Below are 23,557 nucleotides of genomic sequence, written 5' to 3'. Positions count from 1 at the left end.
CCTCTTTTTAAATCTGGGATATAAGATCATTGTGTGTTGTGTGTGACGTTTGATGTGACTGTGACTCTCCAGAGACTCTTGCGTCTTCCGTGGTGCTTTGTGTCTGACTGGCCTCTGGGGGCGCTGTTCTTTTCTACTCTAGGTTTTGTATAAGGACCTCTCTGCCAAGGGAACGCCTGTGGTGTTCACTCCAGAGATGGAGCGGGTCAAACGGAACCAAGTGCAGATTAGCTCGGTACTCACAGCCACAGGACACGAGTGTGTGTGTTTGCCGTGTGTAAACGTAACTGCTCTAATACCCTCATTTCACTTAGGAGGCTAATAATATTAACTTTATTCTTCCATATTCTGAATTTAATTCAGTAACTGATCATCATCACTACAAAGCTTCATCTCGGGACCCACCTACTTTTAATCCAGCCCTCTGAAGATCCTTCTAATTCATCTGTCTGAATTCATAATAACACCCAAGGTTGTGCTGATGGATGTCATATTCATGTCCTTTGTTTGTCTAATGTCCTGATTTCCCGGTGTGTCTTCTACAGGGTCTTGATACATAATCATAATCCATGTTTCTAATGTATGTATTTTCTGTGACTTGTCCAGGTTCTATACTCTGACAGCTTCCGTAAGCAGGTGCAGGGCAAGGCCGCCTTTGTGCTGGACACCCCTGAGATGAGACGTGTTAAAGAAACCCAGCGTATCATCTCTGGAGTAAGATGACGTTCACATCTTGACCTTTATCATTATATTGCAATGTACTGATTTTTCGATATTATATGAAAGTCAACCCTATTGCATTCAAAATGGGAGGTAAATGTTACAAGGTTGAGGATCAGTACAAAAAAAATGCACAATTTAATATTATCAACAGTCAGTAGATGCTGCAAAAACAGAATTGAAAAAACGAACTGCTAGTAGGCAGACTTGGTCTTAAGTCACAGTCTTAACTAGAGCCGGACAGTAACGGAGTACATTTACTTGAGTACAGTACTTAAGTACAATTTTGAGGGATCTGTACTTTACTCGAGTATCATTTTTGGGGAGTACTCATGACTTTACTCAAGTACATTTGAGAGGCAAATATTGTACTCTTTACTCCACTACATTTCTATCCATAACTGTGAGTACCCGTTTCTTCTTCTTCTTCTAAAAAAAAAGGAAAAAAGAAACATCTCGGAAACCCTCAATTTGTTGTTTCCCTCTCAAATGTGATTGGATTGTGCAGGCGCCACTGATTGGGACAGCCTATCAGCAATCATCTTCAGCTTTCCGCCAAAGTCAACTCCATGGTCAGATTTAGATAAGAGATGAAACCATGGATGAAACAATGGATGGAGACGCAGCAGGTCCATCCCGGGAGCGATATTTTTTTCCCCAGGATGGTAGGGGAAGACTCATGAATATTCATTAGGGAAGTCATCCCTGATTGGTCTTAACCCCAGTGACGGGTAGGTTTAGGGGTAGGTCATCAGACCAATCAGGGATGACTTCCCTAATGAATATTCATGAGTCTTCCCCTACCATCCTGGGAAAAAAAATATCGCATCCCGGGAATGTGCCAACCCGTGGCCCCACCTCGCCAGACTATTTCAATTTTCTAAACAAGTTAATGATAGTTTTCGCTTCAAGTGTTTGCTGTGTTTACCAATGTAAGCATTGTGGCAGTAGTAATACAATATTTAGAAAATGTACTCTTGTACTCTTGATACTCAAGTACTTTTAAAAACAAGTACTTTAGTACTTTTACTTAAGTAGACATCTGACTGTAGTACTTTTACTTGAGTAAAATTTAGCAAGGGGTATCTGTACTTTTACTCAAGTAATGTAGCTGTGTACTCTGTCCGCCTCTGGTCTTAACGGTGGCTATGTTTATGCACATGGCCCCTGAACATTTTTAAAACACTAGGCATCATACACTTGTGACTTTGTAAATAGTTACTACTACTACCACACACTCACACAATACCAGACTTTCAAGTCGTTCTGAACACAACAAACTCAAACAGAAACATGTACATCGTTGCTTGGAGATGCATGACAAAAGAAAACAATATGAGTTCTAAAATCAGTTAAAAAGTTCAAGCATGCATGATATCCTCCACCTGGATGGAATCAAAGTCTGAAGCTAAAAAAATCAGAGTCTGTACCCATCATTCACTACACAGTTTTCTGCAAAATCTGTCAACTCGCCTGCCCAAAATCTGCAGACTGGCTCTGGCACTGACATCATTATTTATTTATTTTCATTCCTGTGCCCTCGTAATCTTAAATCAAAATAAATTCCCTTCCCTCTTGGAGCGACATCTCTTCTGTTCTATAATGACAAGTTTGTTTACTGGCGTGAGGGTGGGACATCCTGTCACTCACATGAGATCACAGCAATAGCAAACCAAAACCATCCAACTACCCTATCAATTTCCATTGGACAAAATCAAGTCCCACCCTACATTTTTTTCTCATTTGAGAAGCCATTCGAAAGGCCAATCGAGACTTTGGACTATAAACGGATTGTTGCTGTAGCAGGTTCTTAGTGTCTCCCGACTCATGTTTTGCTGTCTATTGGTCCTGTCAGGTCAGATACCACGAGGACTTTGAGAAGAGTAAGGGCAGCTTCACCCCCACCATCTCTGACCCCATAACTGAGCGTGTGAAGAGGAACACACAGGAGTTCAGTGACATCAACTACCGCGGCATCCAGCGACGTGTGGTGGAGATGGAGAGGAGACGTGCAGAGGAACACGATCAGGAGACCATCACTGGTCAGCTGAGACAGACTGTTTCCTGTACACACTAAACACACTTGAGTTTAGAAACTGATTTCTCTTCCTGTAAATCTAGAAAAGCATGTAACTATGTAACGAATAATATACAAATGATACACAGGAACCAAATGAGTTTTGAATAGAGACATTCACTAAAACTGAGTTTACTTTCTCAAAGACCTGCGTGTGTGGCGCACAAACCCTGGCTCTGTCTTTGACTATGACCCTGCCGAGGACAACATCCAGTCCAGAAGTCTTCACATGATGTCAGGTGGGTCACTGTACCAAAAAAGCCTTATTACACAGCTCTCTGGAATATTCTGACTGGGCAGTCTCGATGTTCTGCTCTTAGATATGTGTTTAATGACTGCCAAACTATATAATGACTGCACATTATTCCTTACTCTCTACACTGTGGTTGTATATTTATCTGCCACCTTCCTCGATTGAAGACAGTCTTTCAAAGAGGAGGGAACATTGACATGTTTGTCCCATTATTCAGTCCAAGCCCAGCGCCGCAGCAAGGAGCACTCCCGCTCCACCAGCGCAATGAGTGGGGTGGGCGATGAGAAGTCAGAGGTGTCTGAGAACGTGGACCACCATGCATCGCTCTACAGCAATGGCTTTGGTGTCTCCACTTTACACGGTACATGTTTAAAGTGCTTCATTTCTTTTGTCCTTAGGTTGAATTTTCATTTCAATTTTTCAAAACTGAGCAAAGTTGAAATTATTTTCTGCAGTAATCAAAGCCACTGTAAATCTTAAGTTGTTTGATTTAACCTGAAAAAAACTTGAAAATCCATTACAACATAAGCTCCATGCTGTGCTTGGCTGTTATGCACATCAACTGTTTAGTGCACCATATGCACCATCATATCATTCTATAGTAACTGCTGAGGCTTTAAAGTGAAATGTTAAAGTGTTAATCTGGTCTACCATCTCGGTGGTACTAATGACGGTTGAAAATTGCCTGTAAGGAGCCAAAATCTGAATGCTAATTATCTGAAGAGATGTATATATGCTATTAAATCTGCTGTTTTCTCATTTAGGATACACACAGACCAAGACTACAGAGGTTCAGCAGAGATCCTCCTCTGTGGCAACACAACAGACCACTGTTTCTTCTGTCCCCTCACATCCCTCAACCACTGGAGTAAGTACTGAGAGACCAATGGCATCTTTAATAAACTCTATGCATATACTTTACAATATCTTAGTCTAAATAGTAACAGCATATCCCATATAGTGAAGCTGGTCGTTTAATATTCTCCCCTCTGCCCTAAACAGAAAACTGTCCGTGCCATGTATGACTACGCTGGTGCTGATAATGATGAGGTGTCCTTCAAGGATGGTGACGTCATCGTGAACGTGCAGTCCATTGATGAGGGTTGGATGTATGGCACTGTGCAGCGTACTGGAAAAACCGGTATGCTGCCCGCCAACTATGTGGAAGCCATCTAAATACAACTACTGCCCTGTCAAACTCCTTGTGGATAGGGGAGTTTGATATCCACTAAGACAGAAACAAGCATTTTATGTGTACTGTTAGTCTAAGTAGTTACGCTACTGTTTGTCCACATTACTGTTATGAAATTTCGTTTGTGCCCATGTCACTAAGTCTATTGTGGTTGTGGCATGAGAAACTATACATACCTATTTAAGTCACAGACAATTGTATTTATCTTTTTCTTCTATTCTAACAGTTAAGTAACTGGAGCCCATTATTTTTGTATATTGCAGTCACACCACATTCAAAGAAGGCCATTCTGAAAGTTTTAACAATGAAACTTTTGCACAAAGAGAGATGGGCTCATGGTTCACTTTATATGTGAAAAGGAAAACCAGAAGTTCAGTGTTTTATAAAAACCGAACGGAGGCACTAAAGTTGCCACATGAAAATAAAAAATAAAAAATAATAAAAAAACCACTTGAGAATGTTGAGGACACGTCATCAGTTACTCTAAAGTGAAATGTATTGATTTAAAACAAGCCTCCTCCCTCCCTTGCTGAAGGCTGGCCACTATGTGCATGTGTTTTGTTTCTTTGATTCTGTGGGTGTGGGATTAGAGGAAGATGTATACCTTGAATCAGTAGCCAATAAAGCACACCACGCTTCTGCAGTATATCTGTTTCCTGTCATGGGTTTTGTGACAAGATTATTATTATTAAATATTGGTCAACAAAGGGTTGACTTTTTTTTTTAAAGTTTAAAATATATCATACAAATGTTTCATTTATTTCATTTGCTCTCATGTCGTTCCAAACCTCTCATTTTCATTCATCTTAGCAACACAAATGTCAACATTTTTAATATTCACTATTTTTTGTCCCTCCATTTGTGTAAATTACAGAATTTTCATTTTTGGAAGAAATACCACTTTAATAGTATTTAACCCATTTTCATTTAATCTGTGAAACCATTCCATAATGTTTGCTTCTGTAAAGACTATTTCAGTTTGATATATGTTCACTTAATTCAAGAGCTGGATAACATTAACAAATGTTAAAGGTAGGGTTGGCATTTTTTTTTCTAAACACTTTTTGTTATATTGGTTGAACCTCCCTTGACATCCCGATAGCAATCAATAATAGAAGTGGTCTAAATATTAAAACATGCACATAGCACATTGCCAGACCTATGAGCCAAATCTTCAGACTTACGGCAGAAGGTCTGGACTCTATCGCAGTTTTTCTTGGCCAAGGACCGTACAAGAGGATGTTTGACTGACATGTAACGCAATCAATCACAGTTCGTTTTGTTCCACTTCATGTTTAGGGGCATGAAAATATAATGTAGAATTCAACCAGTCAGATCATGACTTCGAAACTTCCGAAGTGTTTCCAGAAAAGTGTGCCATATGCATCAGACATTCAGCCAACGGTACGTGGGCGTCACGCTAGGCTGAGACTAGGTCTTCTATAATTGTCCCAGGACCAAAAAATGTTTGTCCAATCATTGCATTCCGAATGCAAATGCAGAGTTGTAGACAGACCTTACAGTCTATGAGACAGACAGTCACCCAACATCACAAGCAGCCGCCCTTTACAGTTCCTCCTGAACCAAAATGAGCTTATAAGCATAAATGCTGTGTGCACAACTTATCGCAACTGTAATTACGAGATGGCAACCAATGATGTTCATCTACCCAGAGCTGTTCACGTCCTCAGACTCGGATTTATGCGTTTCTCTGGCAACACTGTCAACGCTGAAATGAAACTGCAGCAGTCAGGTAGTAGGCTACAAGTAAGAGCTCTGTACGTTGTCGTTCATTATTATTGTAATGTTATGCTTTGAGACATGAGGTAATTTAATGCCATCTCTGGGGCCTGTACCATGATGGTAGTTGAACAAACTCAGGGTTACAGGATTAGTTTTGAGTTGACAAAACCAAACAATCCAACCAAGCTTTGTTGGTACCATGATGCTGATCATCAACTTTCTCTGTCAACTCAGGCTTTGATCCTGAGTTTAGGAGTTTAGGTGTGACATCAGTAGCGAACAACCAATCACATGCTGAGAAAGAGTGAAACAGATTCATTTCTCGCGAGAGAAGTAGCGCGATTCACTACAGAATATTACGAGATTGAAAAATATATAGAATTTAAACAAATTTACACCGCAAGAAGAAAATACCCGTCTATGAAAGAGGACAACTAAAATAAAAAGTTGCGAAGTTAGTTTATACATTTGATAAAGGTAGAGAAAATGTAACATTTTATAGCTTTATCTATTGATTCTAAAGTGTATTTATATTATGTATATATATATATATGTGTATATATATGTATTAAATTAAACTGTGCGTAATAATAAACTAAAATTGTACATATTTGATCGATTAACATTACAATAATTAGAAAATATCTAAATCATACAAAATTATTATTCTAAATAAGCATTACTAAAAGCCAGACGGTTTTGTCTTTAAAAATCATTTGCAGTGTAGTTTAATTTGGAGTGGAAACAGGTGGAGTGACTATCGCATCAGACATGCCACTTTGCTCACAGCTGATTGGTCCAAGTTCGGTTTGCAACCTCTTACTTGAACATAACCTGCCCCGGACCAGGTTAGCCGTGGAGGAGCGCAAGTTACTATGGCGATGAACACTGCTAAAAGCCAAACCATTTTCATGGTGCCTAAAACCCAGGGTTGGCGCAAACTAAACTGAAACATATAGGGCTAGCCACCTAAACTGGCTTCATGGTCTCATTACACTTAGCAGACTCTGCTGTTTATATATTTTGGAGGAGGCATGGCTTTAGCTATAAAGGGAGGGTGGGATCTCATGCTTTCAAAGCTAGCTTGCTATTGCTAGCCTCTCCAAAACTGCCTACCCTACCTTTAATAAATGCTGTAAAAATAAATTGCTCACTGCTAATGTTAAGTAAAAATACAATTTCTTTTATTTGCATGTTCATTTTCACAGTGCATGCTAAAAAAAAATACATATTGTGATTTCTAAAATGTATTAGTTTGTTTTAATCTTAATGTTAATTTCTAAATGCTGTAGAAGCAGTCCATTGTTAGTTCTTTTTAACTAATGTATTTAACAAATGAAACATTGTAAAATGTCACCAAGCCAGTGTCTTTGGCAACAACAAAAACGCATCTAATTTGTAATTTTGTGGTTTGTATAAAAGACTGGAAAAAAATGCACCAAATGTTAAAAGAAAACAAATGAAATTATTAATACTATAGTTTTATTTAAAAAAAAAGGTTCCTTGGCATCAGTACAATTTTACAGTCTTAAAAATCACTCCATAAAATACACAGACAGATAAGAAGCAATGGAAATGGCCAATTAAGTCTATTCTTTGAGAGAGCATAATTAGAAATACATCTACTCTAAAATTCAAGCTAAAACTCGAGGGATGAGCAGTCCACTGTTAATATTCAAGTTAAAAGTGAATTCTTGTGTCAGGAAAATGTCTCAATGTCCTTATGGCAAGCTATCATCAAGATTACTCAAGCGGGACTGCAGATGGGTCACAATGCTTCTCATCATTCCGCTCAGATGTTCATGCATCATGCCCAACTGGTTGGGTGAACAGTGACCAAGTTCCTCTGAAGTTAAGCGTCCACCAAGGGCTACAACATCTGAAAGCAAATCATTAGATTTGTTCTCCTCAGCCATCAGTCCTGAATCTACTCCCGCTTCTGATGGTTTGTCATCTGCCAAAAGTTCGGAGAAAAAAAAAAAAAAAGTAATGAGTCATCAATATGTATATGCGTCACCAATGCACTTGATTTTGGGGGTGGGGGGGTGGGGTGTTACCTTGAACCTCTCCTGGTGTTTGCTCCTCATCTTGGTTTTGAGGAAGCTCCATCTCTTCAGGCTCAGATGTCATTTTCTCCATTTCGTCAAAACTCTTTAGGTCATCAGAACGCCCTTTTCTCTGTACAGCCAAATTTGAGGTGTAAGAATGATCTTTCATAATAAAGAGCAAGACACTATTTTAAATAAGCTACACATTACCTGCTGTTCATAATAGGTTTTAAGTGCTTTCCTCACATTGGACAGCTTAGGTGAACGAATAGGAAGTGACTTGATTTCACTAGGGGTAAGAGCACTCAGGTCTCCAACTGTTTTAATGTTCCGGGCTCTAACAAGTTGGCCAAAGCCACGAGGCCTGAACATACGGAGAAATAAACAGCAATTAGTTAAATTCTTACTACAGATATCAAAGAAGAAAAAAAACTAATGTATTAGTTCACCAAATCCTCTAAAAATAAGGAATGAACTTGAACTAAACCCAAGTTCTACCGAAGAGGAAATCTGGCTTACCACATGTTGGAGGATATCTGCGGTAAAACAGCCTCTACAGGGGTAGAGCAGCCAACAAGTGCTGGATAAACACAATCTTTAGCAATAGGACGTGGCTCCTGACTCATTTCTGAAATCTATGATAAAGAAACAGGAACATTTTAACACCATTTCCATTGGAGGTACTGTTCAAACTAAATAACATGAACAGTAGAAACTCTTTCACATTGTCTTAATTACTTTGAATTTGATAAATAAATGATTAAAGTAGAATTTATGAATAAGTAGACTGTATGAGATTGAGATTAATATAAACAGCATAAAATATTTTAGTACATTGCAAGAGAACACTTACTAGGCATTTTTTAGAGCTTTTGGATCCAGGGCTACGGAGGTTACGTGGACTTAGACTTGAATAGCCTTTTGTGGGTGTAGTGATATACTGTATGAAGACATATACCATCAGGCCATGAAAGAAATGTTGAAACAATTCAAGCACAGTTTTACATCTAGATCTAATAATTTCAAAACTCTTATAACACACCTTCGACTGTCCACTCAAGACTTTTGACCTAGGTGAGCTTGTGCGAACAACCGGACTACGTCGATCAATATCATCAGCCAATTCTTGATGGTAAATTGGAGTTGCAAAAGACACTCGACGAGACTGCACAACAACAACGTTACATAGATGATTTTCTCTTTGTATGAAACCACTATAAGCTTACATTACAGCTGTTTCAATGAACATTTAGATAACTGGACTCAAATTAAGAATACTGTCCAATACCTTTTGAAGGGGGGATGGGGTCTCTTCTTCACATGTTCTCTTCTGTCCCTTCTTCAGAATACTGGTAGATGGAGAAGCGGATGGTGACCAGACTCGAGATCGGTTTCTGCTCGGGCTCTGGCCAGGCTCTAGCTCACCACTGAGAGCGTCTAAAGGTTTAGGCTTGGGTGGAGAATCTAAGCAGGCTTCAGAGGTACTACTTTGAGGTGGTACAGATGACTCTTGTATATCAGCAGAAAGAGCCCGGTTGTCAATCTGAGTGTCTTCATCCTTCTCGATGAGACCAACATCCTTGTCAAGCAAATCTTTGCCATTTGACTCTTCCAGCAACACCACCTTTTCTCCACTCGGCTCTGGAACAGCAAGGTCTTCACTTTCTTTCATTGCATCCTCCTGATGGACATGGGAAGACTCTAGTTGCTCTTGGCATATAGGTGCATCTTCCACTGGGCGACCTTGACTTGGAGAAGTGTCTTGAGGTGTTGAACTCTGGAGAGGTTCTTGACTTACTGAAGGGTTGTCTAATTCTTTGTGCTTTGGACTATCTGTGCACCCAGAACTCTCCAACTGATTTGACTCTACCTCCAGGACTTTTACAAACACATTGTTTGATTCATCCCTCAGTTTGGATAATTCAAGCTGTGATCCTTCCTCTGCTTCAGACAGCTGAGATACAATTACACCAAGCTTTGTAATGGGGCTTTCAGAAGACAAAACCTCACATGGGAGTTGAGCAGGCAAGGTTGAATACGGCTGAACATCAGCAACTGGTAAATCTACAATTGGAGAGCTCTTGCTTTCCTCCAATACGGATGTTGGGCTTGACTGCTCAAGTTTAGAGTTCAGGGTGTCAACAGCAAGTGGAACCTGCTCATGCTCAGGTTGAGAGTTCGGTGTGTCAACAGCAAGTGGAACCTGCTCATTTTTCAGATCCTTTGATTCTTGGACGTCACTGCCCTGTGAGAACACGTCCTGGTTGTTTGAAAAGCAGTTGCAGCTTCTAGATCGTCTACGTCCACGGCCCCGTCCTCTGGTATGTGGGCATTTACGCAAACTGCCAATCTTTAAATCTTCTGATCCAGCCTGTGAAGATGAATTTGCTTCTTCACCCTCTCCCTTATCACTGATAATCTCTTTTTCTTTGTTATCAGTTTCAGTTTTTAATTCTGCATCAGTTTCAGTTTTCAATTTTGTGTCAACTTTGTCATCTTCTGCTCCTTTTTCAGAGCTGATCTGTTCATGTGGTACACTATAAGGGGAAGGAATCTCTTTTTTGTTTTTCTCAAGTTCATTGGTCTCACTAACTGAAATTCCCAAACTAGTTTCAGGATCCACCTCATCCTGTGACATCTCCATTGAGACCTCTGATTGAATATTAGCATCCTCCTTATCTGGCAGCATCTCAGTAACTTTAGGTTCTGTGGCAACTGGTAGCACCTCAGTTGACAGGGGTTTCCGCAGTCTCTTTTTAGGCCTTGGCCCATCTTCTTGGCTATCAGGGGTTTCAGACTCCGTATTGTCGGTAGCCAACAAACCTTTAGATCGCCGAGTTCTGTATCTACCAAGCCCTTGAGAGGAATCTTGGCTTGGACTTAACTCCTCAGCATTTACAGTTGATGTAAGAGCTCTACTAGAGTCGGTCTCTTCTTCTGCAGTTTTCCTCCTCATAGCTCTTCCCTTCATCGTTGTCATTGTTTGGGAATCTGTCTGACTCGAATCTTCTTTGGTCTGCAGTAATTGAGATTCAGATCTCCTTGTTCTTCGCGTTCGTACAGATTGCTGGCCATCAGCCTCAGAATCAGAAAGAGGTGTCTGTAAATGTTTCTTTTTCAAAGAGGATGTGGCATTTTGAGAATCATTTTGAGAGTTTTCATCTGCCTCCTTGTCTGTGGATTCATCAAGTTGTGTTTTAGTCTTCTTCGTAGGTCTACCCAATGACTGACTTTTAGACTCATTGAGAGCTGGCAGTCTCTCTCTACTTTGGCTATCCGATTGGGCTACAGGTGAACTTTCATGAGAAGTCTCAGCTTGACTTGCCCGTGGAAGTGCCTGTGAAGACTCAGCAGAGAAAATCTGTGAACCACTTTGGTTAAGCTCTCCTTTCATCCCTTTACTTTTCTGCTGGTCACCTTCAACTTTACTGTCCTCCAGAACCTTAATTCTTCTTCCAGTTAAAGTGCTACTTGGTGGCGTAAGTATTGACTTCTGTGTATTTGTCACTGAGTCTGCAACCTGACTGACTTGTTCTTTGCTTTTCATCTCCCCTGGATCTTCCCCTGGGCGAACAGGTTTACTTCGCCGTCTGCTCGACCTTCTTGGTTCTTGACTAGATTGAGAATTACCAAGACTCTGTGAATCTTTTTCAGGAGAGTCTTGTTCATCCATGCTGGCTTTGGACACAGGACTGCTCTTAACACCTGATGCTTCACTAGATACTTGGGCCTGGGTGTCAGGGACCACATCCACTTCCTCATCAGTACCTTCACAAGGATGACCTCCAGTTGACTTAATCTCATCTTTTGCCTCTTCCCCAGCTATCTCATTTTGAGCAGATGGGTCAGTGCTGCTTATCTTTTGAGATTTCTGAGAGTCCTCTTTTGTAGTCTGAGGTTGTGAGTCATTTGGAATACACTCCGATTCCTTTGAAGAATCCAGTCTACTTGATTTCCGGGTGAGTGGACCAGTAAATGCAACAGTTGCAGGACTTGATTTCCCTTCAACATATTTCTCTAATGTTATGAACGATTGACGTCTGCTGTTGGGTTTAGGTGGTGTACCTGATATCATATCAGATGAACCTGAAACATTAGGGCTGGTCCCCTCTAGTCCACTTTTCTCATGCCCACTCGCATCAACTGTGATGCCATTGGATGGAGACTGATCCTTCTCTAAAGTTTGATCTTTATTTTGCACAGATTTCTCTGGTGTTTCTACATCTGATCTGGTGCCTTCTTGGGTTACTTTAACATCTGTGGATGGTTCTTCACTTGTGGTAATCTCCTTGGGGGAGGAAACAACATTAAAACCAATTAATACACATAAGAGAAAGCATGCACGCATATGCACGCATATCCCCCACATAATCAAATCAGCAGTGCCAGAGTCTGAAAATTGCCGTTTTACCTTCAGCTGAACCTTAGCCTCTTCCTCAGGTTGATCCCTTTCATCTTTTGTCAATTTGTCCCTAAGAAGAAACATTATGTTTTAATACAGTGGGTAAAAAAATTGGATTAAAAGCAAATCCATAATTCCAATACGTACATGGACTCCTCCTGACTCTGAGTACACTGTGAAAAGACTGTGGTGTCCTGGGAGGCATCCAGATTATTGTAGAGAGCAGGGATGTCAACCCTTATGCAAAATAAATAACCAATCAAAAAAAATAAATGACAATTTCTTTTCAAAATGCTTAGAGAATCTTAATGAGATGGTGATGAGATGACATGGTTTTTTTCATGACATGGCAGAGGTCTAAACTTAAGAACTTAAGCTTACCGTTTAGTCCTTTTGACCTCTTTCTGGTGCTCAGTCAGCACTCTCTCCTTTGTCTCAGGTGGAATGAAAACAAAATCTACTGATGCCGCCTCCTCAATAGCTTCTCGTCGCAAAGGCTTGGGCGATCCAAAATCCAGCTTCACCTAGAGAGGGACCAGGCGATTTGTTGAGGGACGTGCTGTGGTAGCCAATTAAGCACCACCATTGAAATTTTTCAACAAAAAAAAAATTCCAACTTTTTGGTTTTTACTTACAGACACTGGCTTTGCTACAGGTACAGAGCCTCTTCCTTTAAGCTCTTCTGCCCTCGCCAGGAGAGAGTCCCTCTTTCCCACAGAGGTCATCTTCACCCCACTAATTTGTGTGTCCAGCTGAGAACTCTCACCCTTATTAGAGAACATAACTTTAGTATGCTCTTAGGAACAAAAGAAAAAAACTAACAGAGGGGACAATGTTTAAACTGCTTTGCATTCTTCAGGATTTACATTATTGTTAGGAACACAATACGAACCGTATACTGTCCACTGCAATCATCTGGTGCATCAACAGCTTCAAAACCAGGTAAAATCAATAGAGTTTTCTGCTTAGCCTGACTTAAAACAGACCTAAAAAAAGAAAAAGAAAAAGTGTCTCTTTGTCAGTCTCAAAAAGGAAAAAATTGCATACTTGATTTAAAGATCTGAAAATCTGCCTACACAACATGTTACACAAATTCCCAGCAATGGCATGAAAACGTACTTCAGAGGCTCAGGGTAAGTCAAGGTTAGAGCATTTCCAAAGGTGGCATTCCAGAACTGAGTGACAAGAGTGCGAATTTGCTTGCTCTTGTGCAGAAAAAGCACACAGAGCAAGGGCGACAACAGAGCAAGCATCTCATCGTTGTGCAGAGTCAATTGTGTCTGAAGGCAGCCAAGCAGGTCTGTGGCCAGTTTCTCCAACTAGGAGAGAACATAAAAATACATATCAGAGCTGCTGTGGTTTCGATTTCAAATTTACACCTGGGTAAATTCTTACCTTGTGTCCGAGCGTTGCACTGGGCTTTGATGGTTCATCAGAACTTTTGTAAATGAAAAAACAAACAGTGTTACACAAAGGAAAAAAAACAACAACAACATTCAATGTATGAAGGATGAGAAAACTCCACAAACCTGGAGAACTGTTCATAAAGGTGTGCGAGTGGTTTGGTGAGGGTGGACAGCACCTCTTGTATGAACGTGGGCAGTGTGATATTAGTCAAAAGAGTAGACAAGATGGAGACCATAGTCAAGCCAATTACATTTAAAGCTCCACAGGTGGGCTCCACAGATTCTTCTGAGGGGTCCACAGAAAGAAATGCATCTAGAGTCTGCACCAGGAGAGTGTGGAAGGTCGAGAGATTCCCCAGAGCTTTGCTTCTCTTGCGTACCCAACTCAAAGGTGTATGAGGTGCTAGGGATTAGCACATGAAAATATGGTCACACAGTGCCATTAACACAACTTTACCCATTTGAAACTGAAGCAAAATCCTTACATTTCATCTTCTGTTGAAATTGTGGGGTGTAAGGAGAGAAGTCCATACTCTCAATGATGACCAGCAAGATGTTTGCTATTGCATCTAGCATAGGCAGACTCTAAAATAAATAAAGGATGAGACCAATTATAATAGACCCAAAACCCCAATTAGGCGCACAATTTAATAAAATTTTCCAAAAATAATGTTGGAAGTGCCGTACTTTCAGAGCATCGCTTTCAAGAGAGGCAGATATCTTGGCACACAGCTCTTCACAGCATATATTCTCCTCAGCTGTGGCTACCAAAGTGGAGCAGCGAGCAAATGCCTTGTAAAGCCTGGACCAAGTACTGATCATGGCTTTCTGAGTGGTCTATTCAAGAAATTAAGTGAAATAAGGACATAAATAAAATGAAATACTTGCATAATACTGGAGAAATCATTGTACAAAAGCTATGATGGGCTCTTACCTGGGGTAGGGCTGAACCAGGAAGCAGTTGAAAGACTGGAAACATCAAGGCACTGTAAATGGCACTGAAGTTATGCTCCAGAGCATCTCCTTGATTCACTTCATTGGTCTATGTTGGAACAATGATTTATCAATAGTAGTGAAATACAAGGTTTGACTGGCACTTAAATGCACATTCATTCTATAGCACAGATGATTTAAATTTAGTACCTGAGTGATTGTGTCCGTCAGAGGGTTTACCACCACACTCCACATCCTCCAGAGCTGTTTCTTGTTCTTTACAACCTCCGCACTCCCACTAACCGCTCCTAAAACAGCCTCTCCAAATGCCAGGGGCGATGTAGGTCCACAAAACCCACAGCTCACAAGGGTCTCCAGGCTTGAGAAAAACCTGCCAGATTACAAAGAAAGCAAGTTAAGCAAGCAAACAATTTAAATGGAAATAAAGAAATTAGTATAACTCTTAGGTTTAATGCAACAAAAAAAAAGTATTCTCCAAAATATAACTTTTGGTCTTGATATTAGGTATTAAACTTCAAACAAAATCAAAAGTCTTATGGTTACCTCTCATCTTCAAGAAATGATGAAAGCTGGTTACTTTTGTAAAATAGCAGTATTAGGAAAAGTGCAGGTGTACCCTGGAAAAGTACATGTGGACAAAATCTTATTCACACATTCATTATACAAAGACGTGCATGAATTCAATGGATAAAAAACTGATAATTTTGTTTAACACTTTACCAAGGCTTTACCATAAGTGGTAAAACATAACTTACGTTCAACACATCCATGTTTGCCACTTGATAAGATGCAGAACCAAGCACCTTCTGAGGGATTCCTTTAATGGTGGCTTCCAACAAAAGCTGCAGCAAATAATGTTTGAGCAATGAAAATGTTTGAACAGCAGGGCCGAACCAACAACCTACATAAATATTGAATACAATACAAAGTTTTTATGTTTTTGAAACAAGTTTCTTATGCTCACCAAGGGTGCATTTATGTAATAATCAATATAGTAATAACACTAATATTGTCAAACTGTCACAATTTAAAAATCTTAATTCAAGTAATAATCTTAATGTGAAAAAGTAATTTATTCCTGTGATGGCAAAGTGGAATTTTCTGCAGTCCTCCAGTCCTCAGTGTCATTTGATCCTTCAGATATCATTTTAATAGGGGTGTGACGAGATTTCCCGGTGAGTGACAAGCTGTCTCGCGATATTGTCATGACGGAGCATTAGGGTGAAATAAGCATAGAATATTCCACCGCTACTCACATTCCCCTCAACTGTCGTTTTGCTGTTTTTATGAAAAAAATGTAAAGTCTGCTCTGCTCATCCAGCACGAGTTGACGTCGCAATCCGTGCAGCAGGAATCAGTTCACTGATTGCGTGATGGCAGAGGATTCGTAGCACAACAGAGCCTAAACGTCTGATAAATGTCCTATCTTGTAGAATGAGCACTCAGCACCGCTGCTCCCTATACACTGAGTAAGCGCGATTATGAATTTGAAAGTAAAACAAGCTCCCTGATGCACACAAATTAGGCTGCATAAATACAATAGCCTGTCACCCAATACCCATCTCTGGACTGTACAACAGACAACAGACAAGGGAGGCTCAGTTTTTGAACTTATAATCAGAACGCAAGAACTGTACACAAACGCACCAGCCTCGTTTCTCTCTACCCAGCCTTTTCCGAACTCACCGCCTTAACCCTATAACTGCCGGTGCAAAATTAAACCGCAATTTCACAACAATTATAAATAGTCTGTGCACTACAGTGCTTCGATTTTTTTCACTTGAACTTATTGTTTGATAAACCGATTTACTGCACTTATTGTTTGCATTTATCGTGAAGCCAATCTCGTGTCTAGTCTCATCTCGTGAGATAAGTGTCTTCACACCCCTACATTTTAATATGCTGATTTGCTGCTTAAGAAACATTTCTTATTATCAATGTTGAAAACAGATGTGCTGCTTAATATTTGGGGGAAATCAGGATACTTTGAAGAATAGAAGTTCAAAAGAACAGCATTTATTTAAAATAAATCTTTTGTAACAAATTTTCAATTTTGAACAGTTTAATGCATCCTTGCTGAATATAAGTATCAATTTCCTTAAAAAAAAGAAAAAGTTAAAACCTTTTAAAATGTAGTACGTTCAGTGATCAGCATGCTAGACTGCAGCTGGGTTAAGCATCACTGTTTCAGCAAAGTAATTTAACAGGTCATTTTCACCATGAAGTGCCATCTTACCAGTGCACGTTCAGAAGGCAGAGCATCTGAGGACAAGATGGACTGAAGAGCCTGTAGGAGAAGCGTAAGGACCTCTGAACCCTGCCGTTCCTTCTTATTACCTGTTGACGAGAGTGACAGGAAAACTTTTTAAAATTAGCCAGCATTCACAACAAAAGAATGTGCAAATCATCTTTGACTTAAATGTTCACCAACCAGCTTCTATAGCTGTGCTGACAGAACCGATCAGGTTGCTCCAAATGAGATTAAGAAGTGCTTCTGTGGAAAATAAATACTCAAAGTGATGAACATGGACAGCATTAGCATATATTTCCTTTACTGATTGATCTAAATAACAACATTAAAAAGACAAACAACTAAAGATGAAAGTTAAGTTGGCATCAGGACTCTAGGCTACATTATGCAGATGACTGTTGAATACCTGGAGCATGTTTTCCCACAGTAATGAAGCCATCGCTGATGGCCGATATGAGGGTAGAGGCATGTCTGCTGAAGAAGGAAGGGCTGGTGAGGAACGGGTGTGTCAAGGGCTCTGAAAAAAAAACAAAAAAAAAACACATGTTGACATCTGCTATATCTGAAGTTTCGTTCCATCACTGCAATTCATGAACTTTTCATCGTAAAGTGAGGTTCGACATATTAGGCTGTAGTAGTACATGAACACATCTCTAGATTACTAATCAAATACACATTTGTCACTCATGTTAACTTTGTACAGACCTTGAAGCCCAATGCATCACTGATAGAAAACAATTTTCAAAGCTCAGACAATACTGTGTGTATGATTACCCAAGCTGAGTTGAAGACTTTCTTTAGCAGCTGTGGCCGTGACCTCTGGACCCATGAGCCAGTGCAGAATCATCTCTAGTCCCAGGAGCTGAATGGAGCGGTAGGACTGAGATGCCTGCATGCTGCTGTTCAGATTCATGCGAGGAGTAGCGCTCGTCGTGCTGCAGGAGGGAATGCCTGGAGAACAGGAAAATGAAGAATGATGACATGCAGCTAATATGACATTAGGGCTAGACACAAAAAAGAACCAAGGAGCTTAAGTAGAACTGTTTTTTTTTTTTTTACATTTTACATATAAAACTAATCTAAGCTGCGGCTGCCATCTCATTCGATCCCCTTTATATGATGTTATGATGTGGGAACAATGAGAGGAAATGAGCTGTACCTGTTTTAGGTGTATTAGGGGTGCCATTGCTTGGGTTAGGGGTTCGAGCAGGTGTAGTGGGGGACTGCAGTGGAGAATCAGGAGGAAGTGTGCTGTGCAGTAGAGGTACACCAACCTTTAAGAAGGAGGTGGAAAGAACGGATAGAGAAATTGTTGCTGTAATTAACCATTGGAACCATACATTAGTTACAACTGTCTGCAAAGACCAAAAATCATCTATCAACATAAAACAGTGAATTTTACCTGTTCAAAGTTAGTGGACATGTTGGGCCCAAGCTTAACTACGAGATACCACCACACCTCCAGCTTGGTGAGCAGAAGAGCTTCAGTCCTGACGTGGATGGAACTGAGGGGCTGCATGAGGAGCTTCAGACGCTTACTGCTGCACAGGATATCTGCTCAAGAGAAACCGGTTACATCTTTAAAACATGAAGGGAGAAAATGTAGGATGCTAAATCATCATGAACTGTCGCTGGCTGGTTACAAATTTCTCACACATATTGACCAGTACATGTCAATGGCATGTCAGTTGTGATCACTAGACAAGGATTTTTAAACACTCACTAACAGCAGTTTTTAACCAATAAAATATTTTTGAGCTATGCATAAAAAATATCCATGACTTTATTATCATGACTTTCCACAAAACACAATTTTGTAATTCTCTGATGTTCCCAGGTTTTCCATGACAGTGGCTATTACACCAAAATTCTAAGAAACTTGCCTGGATTAAGGGCAAAATTGTCAATGAGGCTCTTCCAAGCTATGAAAGCAATCTTCTTAATATTAGGGGAAGAGTTGCGGAAACCCAGCTCCTCTAAATACAGCAAGGAATTAATAAAAGCACCGCCTTTGTGGAGCAACTGAAAAAAGAGACAGAAACACATCCTTATCCACACTGACAATATCAAGATTCAGAACTGAAAAATGGAGACTTGAAGAGCAGCATTTGGTGACTGAGAATCTTACCTTCCCCAGAAGTTTCACAAACAAGGGCCAGAGCTTCAGCATATTCGTCTCATTCTTAGAGGCAAACAGCTTCTGCATTTCAGGGATGAGCATCTGGAGGTAGCAGAGCAATAGAGAGTGCATATATAAATATATGCACAACAAAAAAAAATCTGCTGTGTACATCCGCATAACACTTACAGAAGACATCATTGGCTCTACAATGGCCGCCACCTCCTGCTGTTTCTCCAGAAGGAGAGGCATGCCCAGTTCCAGAGCTGCTGCCGCACGCAAGCGCACTTTATTGGCTGAGTGAACCACGAGAGGAACAACCAGCTTGGCCCAGCACACGGCTCCATCAGCCATCTGAGTGGGGGCCTGCTCCAGCAACCTGACGGTCATCACAAAATCTTATTTACAGAGCATCTCAAATATGAAGGACACTGCAAGATGGCAGTACCAAGAAAGAGAAAGTATGGGAAATTTCATCAAACCTTATGATGACATTGAGGGACTCATGGTCAATGAGGATTGACTGAACCTCTCGAGTCTGCATGGCCTCTAGACTCTTGAGAATCTCTGGGGCCTGAAATGTAGAAAACATTTTTAGCCACAAAGGATGGAAAATCAGGGAGAAAGAACAGAAAAACAGGTTTATTTCAAGCAAACCTTTTTAGATGCCACCTCCGGTGGAAAATTCTGTTTTGAAATCACCCATAATGCTCGTGTACACGTAAACTTCTCCTTGGACTTTACCACAACATTACAGAGTGTAGACAGAATATCTTCTGAAATATTTGCTGAAGGAAAGAATGAAAAAAAGGATTATGGATGCAACTAATTATGGGGGGGGGGGGGGGGGGGGGGTAGGAGTATATTATACTAGAGAATTAAACTTTCTATACCTGGTATGACTGAAACGATGTGTGAGTGGAAGACACAGAATCCCAAAGCCTGCAGTGCAGCTTGACACAGCTCCTCATTCTCACTGGAGATATGAACCTGAAGAGAAGAAAAAAGGTTTACAGGGTTGATGTGTAGTTAAGATATACAGCTTTCTGAAAGAATAACCTTTTTTGTTTATTTTGGAGAAAGAAATATACTGTTAAATATTCAGTTACATACACAAAGTGCCAGTGAATGAGTCTTAATTCACAGAGATGACAACTTACCAAAAGGACTTTACTAAGACGTGCAAAATGCTTTACAACTACAGGCAGAAACTGACGGCCTTCCTCTCCATTGAGACGGCTAGGAGAAAGAAAGAACGACAAAGACTTATGATCAATCTATTAATAACTTAATCATACATCAATCAAACACAGTTGAGTATTATTTACACCATATTTGATGTGCTTATGTATGTGCGTTTATATTAGGGCTGGGTATCAATTCAGATGTCTCGATTCGATTCACAAGATCTCAATAAAATTCGATTCTCGATTCAATGAATTCAATGATTAAATTTTCACTAGCCCCACCACAAAAAAGTAATAAGTGAATAAATTAGTTTTTTTTTTACCCATGTATCCTTGTTTTGTAATAAATAAGGTTATGACACCCAATATTTTAAATAAGTGAAATTTAACGATTCTCGATTCCATTTTCGTTACTACAGCTAAAACTACTAAATATAAATTTCAAAGATTTTTAAAGACAAATAAACATTCATTAATAAAAAAAAGAGCAAATGATCAAACAAGCAATAGCACAAATAAATAAATTTAGAACAAAGATACAAATGAAACAATCAGTGGTTTAAGTTTTTCAGGAAGGTCTAACAGTAGTTTTCAGGTACAGAAATTGAAGTAATTGTAAAATAACACTGCATATAATCTTCACAGTACAAATTAAAGGTTAATCCTTATTAAAGTTACAAAAAAGTTAAGTGAAGAGCACAGAGTGATTTTCTCTGTCTTTTGTATGTTTGATACAAACAGTTGATACAATAGTTTGATTAACATTAAAAACACAGACAGCAACAGGGCTATTAGGTTGCTGTCACTTTAAGACTAATGCACGGATCCAATAATGATACACATGCAGAAAGTTCTGTCTCAACTGCTCTTAAGCCATAACTGACAATGTTTACTTGGATTCTTGGGTTCGCACCTGTATCCGCCATGTTCAGAACATCGCTGTAACATCTCACAAGGCAAAAAAAGGGGATGACATCTAGTGAAGAAGACTAGTAATAAGCTTAACGTCAGATACGGTCAATGTTTGCGAAAAAATGTGGGGAAAAAATCTATTCATGGCTTTTGAAAATCAATATCGAATCAACCACATTTTAAAAAAAGCAATTAATCGAAAAATCTATTTTTTTGGCCAGCCCTAATATGTGTGAATAAAAACCCAAATGAAATCTGTTCACAATATAAAGCATTTAAGTCTCTTCAGAAGACTTGGATTAAATCGCTCTAATTACATGGACTTGGTTTACAACCTCTTTAAGAACTTTTTTAAGTGAGACAACTTTGGTGGCATGAACTTTCAACGGAGGGACAGAAATCTCTCAGATTTCATTAAAAATATCATCACTTGTTTTGAAGATGAACTAAAGTGTAATGGGTTTGGAATGAAAAGAGGGTGAGTAAATGACAAAAATATATATATTTTTAAATGAACTAACACTACACATCAAACAGCTTCTGAATTGCAATTTCAAATTCAGTGTATACAGTAGTTGCTGACAAAACTAACACCACAATGCTAAAAGAGCTTATAAAATAAGGAAGAAATCCATACATTTAACTAAAACCTACTCAACAGTGACCGACACCAAAACTGTTAAGCAAACACTTACTTTGCAATGGTGATGTAGGCATCCGTCTGCTCTGACAGCCCAGCAGCTTCATCTTCCAGACAATCTAGAAGAGAAAGGAGGCTAGCACTAGATAGAGGCACTGCAGCCATCATCCTCACAACCTGAAAGACGTGAAAAGCACATTAAAGCAATGCATACCACACCACATCAGCAGAACCTGATTTCACAAAGTACATGTTCCTTGATCAACATTTTTGTAGGTCCTGGAACAACATGCCAATCAATCAATCAGATTTGAGGGACGCATTTACAGTTTGTCAAGTTCAGGCGCCTCTTCATCAGTGTTTTCACCTATCATTTCCCACTGATTTTAGGGATAACTTGTGGGTAGGGATATGTTTAGGATTACAGTTTCAGACAGGAATGTTGTTCCAATTGATTGACTCCGCGAAATCAAGAGGTGCTTGTAGCATTAATCACAAGACAGAATGTAATGCAAAAAAAAAATAACATTTTAAATTTTAAGTACCACCAAATCAGTTGAGTAACAGGAGAAGGGCTGAAGTTTTAAATTCTGGACCTCTTAATCTTTTCAAAATATATTTAGAAACTACTGTGCCCCTTGGACCTTTAGGACCCTGGTGTGACTCTCACCTTTCACCTCACACGCTACAGCCCTGGCTGGGAGTTTTGCATCACGCCTTCCTGCGATTAATAGTCGATTATGAAAAACTATGCATAATCAGCATGTATGAAAAGTTAATATTTTAACCATGTGATGTTATATTGGTAGTGAAAGTGAGCTAGAATAGATCAATGCATGCAGGACATCGTGTTCTCTTGTTATGATAAGATATCAGACGCACAAATGGCACTAATGAGTTCAATACCGGAGCACAAAATGGAAATTCAATCATCTACTATTCCTTAAAGACACATTTTGGGAGAATAAACCCTAAACACGACGTTTAGCTAGCCAGAGAGGCTAATAACAATACGCCGTCCATCTTTATTAAACCTCTCTGCGAAAGATCATAACGTCTATGCTTTAAAATATAAAGTTTTTACTGGTGGGTGGGCACTATTATGTCTAACTTATCTGTCTGATGTGCAAATATTAGTCCACATTATCGTTTGCATTTTAAAGCTATTGTGTTAACATGTGCGTTGAGCGTACAACTTGTGGTGCCTCGCGAGCAACAAATACAGAGATCAAAATCTGCCGTTAATTGAAAACTTTAAAACGCCATGTAAGTTTTTGCTGTAATCAATCTAACGTTAATCCAACAGGAACTTCCCCTACAAAGACTGCAGAGTTAGCGAGCTAGTTACCATCATCATGTTACCCACCCAACCCCCTGAACACTCATGAACAGACACATCTCAAGATGTCTCACCTCGCGCCTGAGGACACGCTAACAACCACTGAAGGCGATATCATCGACACACGATGTATATCAGAGAAATTGGAGGGGTTTATGCTACAGTGTTTGTAAACGATCAAGACTGCGCTGCGTCTGTCCACTCCTCACTCCCCGCGAAAATGCTGGCGCCAAACATGACGCGCAATTGACGCGTCACCTTCAACCCGACGTCAACTCCGCCCTCTTATAAATTATTTATTGATGAACTTGAAT

General features: G+C 39.8%; 2 protein-coding genes across 29 annotated transcripts in view; one reads left to right on the top strand and one right to left on the bottom strand.

The window, feature by feature from the left end:
• Nucleotides 1-4,888, top strand: part of neb (nebulin) — a 61,850-nt gene extending 56,962 nt beyond the window's left edge. For 20 of the 28 annotated variants that reach the window (XM_084121253.1, XM_084121247.1, XM_084121258.1 and 17 more), the window contains 7 exons: nt 143-235; nt 607-714; nt 2,576-2,762; nt 2,944-3,036; nt 3,268-3,411; nt 3,815-3,918; nt 4,053-4,888. In XM_084121253.1, the coding sequence (XP_083977379.1) occupies nt 143-235; nt 607-714; nt 2,576-2,762; nt 2,944-3,036; nt 3,268-3,411; nt 3,815-3,918; nt 4,053-4,226 (903 nt within the window). In that variant the 3' untranslated portion in view covers nt 4,227-4,888. The remainder of the gene's footprint in view (nt 1-142; nt 236-606; nt 715-2,575; nt 2,763-2,943; nt 3,037-3,267; nt 3,412-3,814; nt 3,919-4,052) is intronic. The other 8 variants (XM_084121251.1, XM_084121245.1, XM_084121249.1 and 5 more) reach the window with 1 other exon arrangement.
• Nucleotides 4,889-7,147: 2,259 nt separating this feature from the next.
• rif1 (replication timing regulatory factor 1) lies at nt 7,148-23,468 on the bottom strand. The gene is made up of 36 exons (XM_084122951.1): nt 23,318-23,468; nt 21,960-22,081; nt 20,326-20,404; nt 20,059-20,155; nt 19,823-19,953; nt 19,648-19,739; nt 19,355-19,544; nt 19,175-19,267; nt 18,930-19,068; nt 18,449-18,600; nt 18,206-18,320; nt 17,821-17,997; nt 17,453-17,563; nt 17,227-17,289; nt 17,032-17,132; nt 15,551-15,637; nt 15,339-15,412; nt 14,985-15,165; nt 14,776-14,883; nt 14,529-14,678; nt 14,327-14,426; nt 13,965-14,244; nt 13,831-13,873; nt 13,555-13,754; nt 13,328-13,421; nt 13,071-13,202; nt 12,817-12,959; nt 12,583-12,672; nt 12,445-12,505; nt 9,322-12,321; nt 9,076-9,198; nt 8,887-8,973; nt 8,553-8,668; nt 8,244-8,397; nt 8,043-8,163; nt 7,148-7,939 (listed from the first exon to the last, which is right to left on the bottom strand). Exons 2-36 carry the CDS (start codon nt 22,070-22,072, stop codon nt 7,707-7,709), a joined length of 7,230 nt encoding a protein of 2,409 aa, XP_083979077.1. The 5' UTR covers nt 22,073-22,081; nt 23,318-23,468; the 3' UTR covers nt 7,148-7,706.
• Between the last annotated feature and the right edge of the window lie 89 nt (nt 23,469-23,557).

Source organism: Abramis brama, assembly GCF_963993115.1.
Source record: "Abramis brama genome assembly, chromosome: 8".
Classification (NCBI taxonomy): Eukaryota; Metazoa; Chordata; class Actinopteri; order Cypriniformes; family Leuciscidae; genus Abramis; species Abramis brama.
This window is presented reverse-complemented; position numbering and strand designations above follow the sequence as displayed.

Bases quoted from the DNA above. Each gene is read 5' to 3' on its own strand.
- rif1 (XM_084122951.1), bottom strand. From the start codon at position 22,072: ATGATGGCTGCAGTGCCTCTATCTAGTGCTAGCCTCCTTTCTCTTCTA. The intron at 19,954-20,058 runs GTATAGAAAGTT...TCTTTCCTTCAG, and splicing joins CATCGTTTCAGTCATACCAG to CAAATATTTCAGAAGATATT. The intron at 12,673-12,816 runs GTAAGCTTAAGT...ATTTTGCATAAG, and splicing joins GAGGTCAAAAGGACTAAACG to GGTTGACATCCCTGCTCTCT.